The sequence below is a fragment of the Fibroporia radiculosa genome, assembly GCF_000313525.1.
Source record: "Fibroporia radiculosa TFFH 294 genomic supercontigs, scaffold5656, whole genome shotgun sequence".
Lineage (NCBI taxonomy): Eukaryota > Fungi > Basidiomycota > Agaricomycetes > Polyporales > Fibroporiaceae > Fibroporia > Fibroporia radiculosa.
In genome coordinates, this window is record NW_012133425.1 from 23,262 (window position 1) to 32,692 (window position 9,431).

General features: G+C 54.2%; 3 protein-coding genes across 3 annotated transcripts; 2 read left to right on the forward strand and 1 right to left on the reverse strand.

Moving 5' to 3' along the window:
• Nucleotides 1-504: 504 nt before the first annotated feature.
• Nucleotides 505-2,977, forward strand: FIBRA_05913 (uncharacterized protein; the record flags this gene model as incomplete). The annotated part of the gene is made up of 2 exons (XM_012327659.1): nucleotides 505-1,294; nucleotides 1,353-2,977. 2 exons carry the CDS (start codon nucleotides 505-507, stop codon nucleotides 2,975-2,977), a joined length of 2,415 nt encoding a protein of 804 aa, XP_012183049.1.
• A 51-nt stretch (nucleotides 2,978-3,028) lies between these two features.
• On the forward strand, nucleotides 3,029-3,899 carry FIBRA_05914 (uncharacterized protein; the record flags this gene model as incomplete). Its single annotated transcript, XM_012327660.1, has 3 exons — nucleotides 3,029-3,379; nucleotides 3,438-3,791; nucleotides 3,846-3,899. 3 exons carry the CDS (start codon nucleotides 3,029-3,031, stop codon nucleotides 3,897-3,899), a joined length of 759 nt encoding a protein of 252 aa, XP_012183050.1.
• Nucleotides 3,900-4,079: 180 nt separating this feature from the next.
• FIBRA_05915 (uncharacterized protein) lies at nucleotides 4,080-8,890 on the reverse strand (the record flags this gene model as incomplete). Its single annotated transcript, XM_012327661.1, has 11 exons — nucleotides 4,080-5,621; nucleotides 5,677-5,868; nucleotides 5,924-6,084; nucleotides 6,135-6,332; nucleotides 6,380-6,577; nucleotides 6,628-6,929; nucleotides 7,002-7,153; nucleotides 7,231-7,332; nucleotides 7,871-8,183; nucleotides 8,233-8,364; nucleotides 8,418-8,890. The coding sequence occupies 11 exons, from the start codon at nucleotides 8,888-8,890 to the stop codon at nucleotides 4,080-4,082; spliced, it is 3,765 nt and encodes a 1,254-aa protein (XP_012183051.1).
• Nucleotides 8,891-9,431: the final 541 nt, after the last annotated feature.

Sequence of the window (9,431 nt, forward strand, 5' to 3'; positions counted from 1 at the left end):
CCAGTTGGATTTAGCGTTGCGGGCTTTAATTGCGGGCACGATCAAAATGGGCTAGGCCTTGGGCAAAATCTGTATCCGTGGATGCGAGAGATTGAGATTCCGCGATCCAGATGCCGCCGGTGCAGGCGCAAACGAGGGTATACGAGGGTTGAGTGCAGGATGGCGAGAGGAGGCTGGCTGGGAGCAGTAGGTAGACGGTTTTGAAAAGTGGACAGGGCGGTTGGAACGAACTTGGTAGGCGAAGACAGACAGGCCGAGGACAGACGGAGGGTGTGGGGATGGCAGGGGGTTGCCATTGAGACGACGACAGCGGTGCCGAGCCTATCAATCCTTCGGGCACGTGGACGGCCTGCTGCCCGGGCCAATCTCCAGGCGGACGCCCCTGCCGCTCAGTATCGATAGTAGCTCCCTCTCTCCGTGCTTCGTCCACGATATCCGCCTTGCTTTCTCTCGCCAGGCATCTCCACTGGTTTCGCCCTTTTGTCACGAATTTCACGGCCAGAGATGACCACTCAGGATGCCCCAGGAGCCGTTCCCATACGCCAACATGCGCCAGGAGAGGTGCTCGAGCGTTCCGTACGAACCAAGGCCGCTGCCAGCTCTCGTTCTCTCCTCATCGTCTCAGACCTCACTGCCGCGCTCGAGTACGACGAGCGCACGCGCCAGCTAGGTCCAAGCTATGTCTCCAGAACACCGCTGCCCACCTCGGAGGGAGGCCTGCCACCGCCCCCTCGGTCCAGGAGCCGACCGAAAATGGCTCACAATGTAGTAGCGGCAGCAGGTGCACAGGTGTCGGTGTCTCTCCCGAGCTCGCCGTCGTCGTCCTCGCAGCTGCTCGGCCGCTCAGAGCCCCCAACCCTGAACCCGTATATCAATCCGGTACCTCGTTTCTCTCTCATCTTGCGCAAAGGCTCTCCTGCAAGTGCCGACGAAGGCCAGGCGTCGTCGCCTGATTCGGGCAGCCTAAGTCATGAATCGTCGCACGATGTGCACAATGCGCAGGCCTCGCCTGCCTCGGCGTCCCCGACCTCGGCACGATCTGAAGGGGTGCGCCACCAGCGCGGACTGTCGTCACTGCAGCGCGTCGAGAAGATGCTGGCGAAGAGCAAGAGGCCACTGGCGAAGCTGTCGGATGCCAGTCTGCGGTCGAGTCGGCGGGCGAGCGATGTGGACATGTCGCCAACAAAACTAGCGGAGAAGGCAGGCAAAGACAAGCTGCTGCGGCAGTACCTGCGGGTGCTGGAAAGAGGGAAGGGAGGAGAGCAGAGTGCGAGTGCACCCAGCTCGCCGACGGGTGGGTTGTTTCCATGACATCGCACAAGGATACTGATACCGATATTTGTTGGGAGCAGTTGCCCTGGCTTCAGATGTCGGACTTGGAACGAGCTCGCCTGTGTCGTGGCCGCGTCTGCCTGCAGGACGGCCGTTCTCGAGGCTGTCGGCAGCAGCAGAGGCGGCGAGTATAAATCGCGCAGACGCATCACCCTCGGCACTTTCCCACGCCCGCGAAGGGTCCGACATGTCTCTGCGCAGCCTGCCCTCCTCCTCCTCTTACGAACCCCCCTCCGCCTCCACAGAACGGCACATCAGCATCTCCAGTACCATATATCCTTCTAGTCAGCACTCATTCGATTCTTCTCCGCGCAACGCATTCGACCGGTCGACCGCCATGCACGACGATAACGACTCTTTTATTGATTTAACTTCGCCCACATTCTCACCGCCTGTATCATCATCTCACGAGCCTTCTCACAAGCTTTCTATGCGCGCCTCAGACGAACGGGCCGTCCTCCAATCGTATTCTAGCGAAGCCCCTAATGCCGCCCATGTATCTTCTGCGAAGCCTCACCTCCCCAGACTGTCCACATCGGCGTCTGCAAAACCTCCCTTACCTACAACCCCGAAACCGAACTTCAGACGCTCCCAATCAGCACATTCACCGCTACAAAAGACCCGTTCTGATGGCGATCACGCGCCCAGTCCGTTGTGTGGTCCCCGAGCGGACGCAGAGCGCACACTGCGTGGTATGCCGTCAACTACTAATCTGTTGCGCCCAGAGGAGCGTGCCGAGCTTGTTCGCAAAACGCGGAAGCTGGCACAAGTGTTCGGGCAGACACCAGGGTCTGTTCCTGCGCCGGTTGACGTGGATCTGGCGAACGGGTGTCTGCCTAAGAGCGGACGGGGCAAGGGGCCGGGGCTATCCAAACGGCGACACAAGCAGGTTGCATCGATGCTACACGATCCCATTGTGCCCGTGTACGATGCGCAGAAACGGCTCGTATGGCCGCCAGGAGAGGATGCGGCTCTTCTGTCGCCCCTCAGTGGCCGGAGACGGTCGGTTCCGCTGAGTCCCCGGGACTTGTCTTCGATGGCCTACTCGGACGACTCGCACTCGTTTCTCACCATCAGCAAAGACGCTCCCCACGTGATCGAGATAGGCTCTCAGGAAGGCGTCCCAGAGAGCGACTGGGATAGCCATCCCGGTCACGCTCATCACGCTTCTACCTCTCCGACGTCCTTCATAGACCTGTCAGACGATGAAACCCCCCACGACGCCCTCTCCGCTGCAACTCCCAAGTTCCTTCGTCGCCCCCCTCATCTGCGCTCCCCATCCACCCCCTCCCTCATCGAGAGCTTCTCCTCTGAGCACCAGGCCGAGGTCGAGCGCCGTCGCAAGAGAGAAAAGCTGGCAAAGCTGCACCGCTTTCTCGGATCTCGCATACCTGTCCACCTCGTCTTGGGGCCTCTCGACGAAGGCGTACCCCTACCCCCGCCCGCTTCCTCCGCAGCCAACCAGGATATGTTCGATGAGAGCGAATTTCGCAGGCTCCGTGTGCGCCGCAGGCGGAGCAGTTCCGCCGCCGAGTTCTCTGCTACCTGGTCCGACGAGATCGACAGACTCAAGGACGATCTGAACGACCGGGAGAAGGCTATCAACGTGCGGAGAGCGGTCAAGATGGAGAAGGCGCGTGCCTAGTTCTCCATTCCTCTTGTCTGCAGAGTATGCATATTGACGCATTCCCCGCAGATGTTTGGCGTGGCGCCGCCCCAGGTGCTATACCACACTCGGCATGCCGTGCCATCAGTGGGCGGCAACGCAGGGTCTGCTGGTGCCAAGTCCTTACTACAACAGCAACAGCACTACTCTCCCATGGAGCCGCTCCGTAGTCCCGTATCCCCCGGCACCCGCAATCGCAATCAGTCTGCATACAAAGGCAAGTCGAAGAAAAGCAGCCGCCCCGGGACGGCCGAATCCTCCGAGCCGCTGCTAGACCATGCAGTGAACGCTGAATGGGATCGACCGCTGTCTGCTCCCTTGTCCGACGTGTATCTGCATTATAGGCACTCGTTGAATTCCCTTAATGACATTATTGACAGGGTAAGTCTCGTGCGTACATTCTGTATGTAGATTAGCTCATCATGTATTCCTTTGCTAGGATGACAAGCAGTCCTTGGCGGAGCTGCACGACTATCTCAGCAGTAGGAACGACCTGTTTGAGGAGTCTCCTGCGGAGGACGAGCCTCTTGTCATCTCTACCCCAACTACGAAGGCCGAGCGCAGACGTTCTTTGCCGTCCCGTATGTCGCTGACGTCTCTTTCGTCGGAGTGGAGCGCCCTCCCTTCGCCTCCTCAAGAATCGGCGTTCCAGACGCGTCGGCGCAGAGCGGCCAAGTTGACGCAGTTCTTTGGAGTCAACTACCGCGATCTCATGAGTGAGATTCTTGACAGCATCGAGAAAGGGCTTGAGGAAGAAAGCGGTAAGGGTACTTTGAAGCCAGATGAAGTTCAGGTAAGTAAATGAGGATCCCGTGGTTTGCAGTCAGGTTAAATTCCGGCTATTCAGGATCTACTACAGAAGCTTGTCAAGTTGAAGACGAAGCGCAACAACCTTTCTTGACCATATTCACAAATATCTGTCATTGCATCTACTCACTCTCGTCGCTTCGGACTTTGGCATTCGCATATTTTACGAACCATTAATTTGCAGTTATACCCGCGCTGCGCGCATTTAATCCTTTACGTGCATAACATCGTGTACATTATCAGTGATCATCATTTTGTCAGTATATCGCTGGTTTTATAGAATGACGAGATCCCCCTGGCAACAGTGACACCAGAAGATGTGTGCATCATCCATGAATTGGGGCTTTCTCATGTGCACGGGTGACAACACCACGGGTGATAAAGGCTCAGGGACTGATGGGAGTGTGGCAGTCCGCTGTGCTGGAGAGCCAAGCCTAGACGGCGTCCGAGGAGTCAGTCCGGTGGAGGCGGCGACCTCGCTGTCCATGCGGGCCTTCAGCATGCTCAAGCTGACCCGCCGCTTATGCTGTGCCTCTAGGGACAGACCATCAAATGCTGACGGCGTGGTTGGCGTCGCGGCGAGATGCGACGGGCGATGCGACACGAAGGAGGCTCTGCGCAGGTCGTCTGAGATGTCGACAGGACGAACTGACGGCCGGCGCGGCACAGGAGAGCGTGCTGATGCCCGTGACGATGACCTGAGATGCACGACTTGATCCTCTAAGGCCGCGACCTGCTTCTGGAGGCTGTGCGCCCGTGCGTCGGCCTCGAAAACGACAGTTTCCAGACTCCGTATTTGGGACTGAGCAGCGGAAATTTCAAGGGCATGTTGTTGCTTGAGAGCGCTAACCATCTCCTCGTCCAGGGACTGCGACGCGGGTGTAGAGGGCACCGAGTTGGTTTGGCGGAGATTTTCAATCTCCTTGTCTTTTGACAGGACCTCAGCACGGAGACTACCCATCTCTGCTTGCGCTTGCTCGAGGAACACTTGTGCATCGTCCCGCGCGCGGCGACTTTCATCCAGCTCATCTCTGAGCAACGAGAGCTGGTCCATGTGCGTTTGTAGAGCTGAGGAAAGATTGTCGATTTCGGTAACATGGCGGTCTATGATCTGACGGTGATTTGTCTGCTCGTTCTCGAGAGCACGAACAGTTACCATCGAGTCCTCCAGCTCGGTTCTGAGCGAGTTATACGTTTCTCGCATCGCGGTGTCGTTGTCAAGCGATGCCTTGCGCTCCTTCTCCAGCATAGCAGTCGCGGCTTGCCATCTTCCCTCGACCATCTCCTTCTCTGCCCGCAGCTCGTCCACAGCGGCTCCCAGCTTAGCAATAGCAGCATCCCGGCTATGAACGGCATTCTCGAGGCTCTCCACCTTTTCTCCTAATTCCAACTTGGCATCGGTCAGCTCGACAATTTTAGGACGCATCTCGTCGAGAGAGCGCATCAAGCCCACACCTTCGGTCTGCAACTCCCCTTGTATGCGCTCCGCCTCTTCGGCTCGTTTGTTGGCACTCTTGAGCTCAGCTTGCGTATGCTGTAACTGCTTGGCTCCGTTAGCAAGCTGCGTAGCGATACCAGCGAGTTTGTGTTCGAGTTCTGCAACAGTACTGTCATTTCCCTTCAGCTGTGACTCGAGATTCATTTTGTCCAGGAGCAGAGTTTGTCGTTCTGCTTTAACGATAGATAGCTCTTCCTGAGTTGCCGTGTGCTGCTCTTCTATTTGTGCATGACGATGGCGCCATTCCTCTTCAGCACCAGCCTGTTGGCGGACATGGCCATCCAAATTGTCTCGATCAGCCTTGAGCGTAGAATGAGCCTGTTATTGGGGCATGAGCATTGCGAGTATTAAATGAAGGTCTAAATGGACGCACCTGCTGTAACTTTGACAACTGAAATTCCAATTCATCCGCGCGGTCCTGAGTGTTGCGAAGCATGGCCTCCAGTCGTTCTGCGCGATCGTCGCTTTCGATCTGCTCTTCTAGTTCGCGCACTCGACGTTCAGCTTGTTCAGCCTGTGAGCGTAAATCTGTCATAGCACCGTTAAGAAGCTGCAGCTCCCGCTCCTGGTCAAATTTGTCAGCCATTCATTCGGTCAGTCAAGAGCGTTGCTATACTGACTTGCTCTCGACATCTGTCCGCTAGCTGCTTCTCCGACGCTGAAAGCTCATGAATTGTAGCTGAACAGTCTTCGTTCTCTGTCTCCAGGCGAGAAACAGACGCTTGAAGTTGTTCAGAGCGTTCTTGCTCTGATTGTAGCTGTTGTTCCGTTTCCTGTAATCCTATATGGAATATGTATGCAGATCAATAGTAGGTGTGGTATGAAACTCACTCAGCTCCACATCCTGGAGATGTTGCAATGACAATGTCAAAGCTGCCTTCTCTGACACTAACAAGGATATCGTTTGTCGCTGCTCTTCTACATGATGTGAACGTCCCTCTTCGACTTCCTGTAGCTCGTGTATGCGTCCTCGTAGAGCCTGCGCGGCATTTCTTTCAGCTTGTAGATATTCTTCGGCTACCTGGACCTCTATCAAGTGTCAAGGGCCAGCTTGGCGGATGGAAATTACAACTTACTCGATTGCGTTACCTCAAGAAGTTCCACCGACCGTTTAAAGATAGCTTGCTCTGATTTGAGTGAGGCAATAGTTGCTTCGTGTCCTTCATTCTTACGATTTAACTCCTCAAGGACCACTTCCGCGCGTTTCAAAGACTCTGTGGCGTGTCGTGATTTCTCACGTTCCTCTTGAAGTACAGTATCGGCATGCTGCCATTCTAATAAAGTCGCTCAGTTAATACGACATTGTTACGATGAATACACCCACTAGATTCAGCCTGCTTCAAAGTCTCTATGGCAGTGGACAAAAACGCCTTCTCGGATTCCAAGGTCGATATGGTACGTTGCTGCTCTTTGACTAAATCCTGTAGTTCTTGCCGGTCATTGGTAGCAGGTGTAGAGGCAGAGGGTCCCGACTGTGACTGTCCCTCCGAAGCCGAAGGGATTGGGACAGGTAGAGACATTGCCGCAAGAGAGGGAGATGACGGACGTGATTGGTTAGATTCAGCGCGCATTAATGACGAAAGCCAGGTCCCGTCCGCTCGTTCACCTTGAGGACGATTCGAGAATCTGGAATGATAATTATATAGCGACTGGGGTGAGATAAATACACTTAGTGATGAAATATACTTATGTACCTACAGGTCGCCTATGTCTCGTCCATTCCTCTCTTCCACCACTTCAGATGGTGCTGGAGAAAAGGCTCGTGCCGGCGACAAGAGAGGTGATGAGATTGTAGGACTGGCAGCAGAAAGGCCTGTCCCGGTCACCTTCTGTTGCTGTCGCTTCTTGAGCTGTAAATTTAATGAGCATGAATGCCCGCGAGCATAAGTGGTGCTGCAGTGCTCGATGAACCAAGCACACTGCTTACCATTGCACGCGCCCGCGCAGCCTTTGCAGCGCGATCATCTTCCGACATATTCCTATCAGAGAACGGGAAAATATCCTTGACAGATTGCTTCAAAACTTGGTACTGCCAGTGAGCACTGAGTACTGAGTATTGGATACTGAGTACTCGCACGTAGACGTAGAGTAGTGTGGCCGACCGCAGCCACGGCGCGTCGCGAAGAACGTGTGGGGACACGTGGTCTTCAGCGTTTAACTCAACTTTCAAGTTAATTGTAAGACAAGGTAGAAGCATATAGTTACTGTGCTATGCCATTTTGGAAGAACAGTATGTGTAAAAAAGCAAACACAAGAGAGCAACGAATTGTAGGGATATGATAAAACCGTACGAGGAGGCGAGCATGAAGTTACAAGAAAATAAACACTCCGCGAAAAATTCAGAACGATGCAAAGAATGACACGTAAGGACAGACGTTACAGAATAGAAGCAAGGCTTGCCCATATAAAATGACAAATCTCTGGTTAGCCTAACGCGGCAAGCTACAACCTGGAGGCACGGAAGAGATTGGCAGTAGTAATCGTGGTCGTAAAGGGAGACAACTATGCCCAGACCTGAGAACAAATTGTCACTCATCGATCTACGCAGGTAGCAAAACCGCACGTACCTTGAGAGTGCTATCCCAACTCCCAGTACAGAGAGCCATGCCATCTGCACTGACTCCCAAACAACTGACTCGATTTTCATGACCAGTCAACACCCCCACCCGCTCACCCTTCAATGTGTCCCATGCATTGCAGGTCCAGTCGTCGTAGCCGCCGAAAAGGATTCGGCCAGAGATGGAGAATGCCACAGATGTGATACCACAGAGAATGTTATCGTGAGTGAAGGCGTTCAGTTCGCGATCAGCTCGGATGTCAAAGAGACGACACGAGGCATCATCGGAACCGGTTGCAAACGCATCGCCATTGGGGAAGAAACTAGTCTCTCGCATTAGTATGAGCTTGTATCGAAACCGCTCAGACGTACTTCACGGCATTGATATCTGATTCATGGCCAGTAAAGGTCTGCGTAGCCTTGCCGCTACGAATGTCCCAAAGCTTGGCGGAAGCATCGCAAGCACCGGACACGAATACGTTCTGGTTGGGACCCAGTGATAAACTAATTCACAGACATAAGGGATGAGAGAAAAGAATGATCAGTACATCACTTACCTCATAACATCACCGGTATGGTCGCTAAATTCAACCACGCGGACACCAGCCTCGATATCCCAGAGCATACAGGTCATGTCACCCGAGCTTGTGACAATTTGACGGTCATTGAGGAAGCGACAGCAGGAAAGATATCCCGAGTGCGCACTCAATTCGCGGGCACCTTTGACATTATTACCCTCCTTTGAGTGTAAATTGTAGATGGAACAGATATTGTCAAGACCACCGCAAGCCACGTAGTTTCCGGACGGAGAGTAAGCGCAGGTCATAACCCAGCTCGACCGAAGTGGGATGGCATGAACCTTGTTAGTTGTGTACGCATCCCAGACGATGAGTTTTCCGTCCTGGGAAGCAGATACAAGGTGTCGCCGATCGGTAGCCCAATGCATGGCGTAAATCTTGGCAAGATGGCCCCGCAGAGTGCGACGTGGACGCATTACTATGCGCGGCAAAGCAGCAACCTCAGCCGCCATTGCACGTACTATTGCGAGAAACTGTGAGGCCACACATATCTACATATGTGGCAAAGAACTTACAGCTTGTATCCGCCGAAGACTCTCGTCTTGCCCTGATCTTCTCCCTCAAACTCTCGGCCTCTCGCCGTGCGGCAGCAATTCGCTCCTGGATATCGCCCTGAGGTGACTGTGACATCTTGTTAAATTTGGAAAGTTATCGCGTAGTTACGCTATAAATCTTGTAGTGTAAGTACGAGCGATCTCTGAGGACAAGACAACCAAGCCAACACACCGTCGACTAGACGAGGGGTGAGGGAAAGAGAAGAGCCAGAAATTGATGGCTTACGTGGGAAGCGTAACAGACGCTCTGAGCTGATAGAAGGAAATAAATAGCAGTTGCGGATTTAGCAGGTGCTGAACTTTGAAGTAAAGAAAGATGAATCCTCGAACCGTGCCGTTGCAGAGGGGAGAGAGTGGGAAGAAGAGGAGGGGAGATAGATGGCGACCGTCAAGCAGAGGTTTGGCAGCGCTGATGCCCTGAGCTCGTCCGACACGGCGG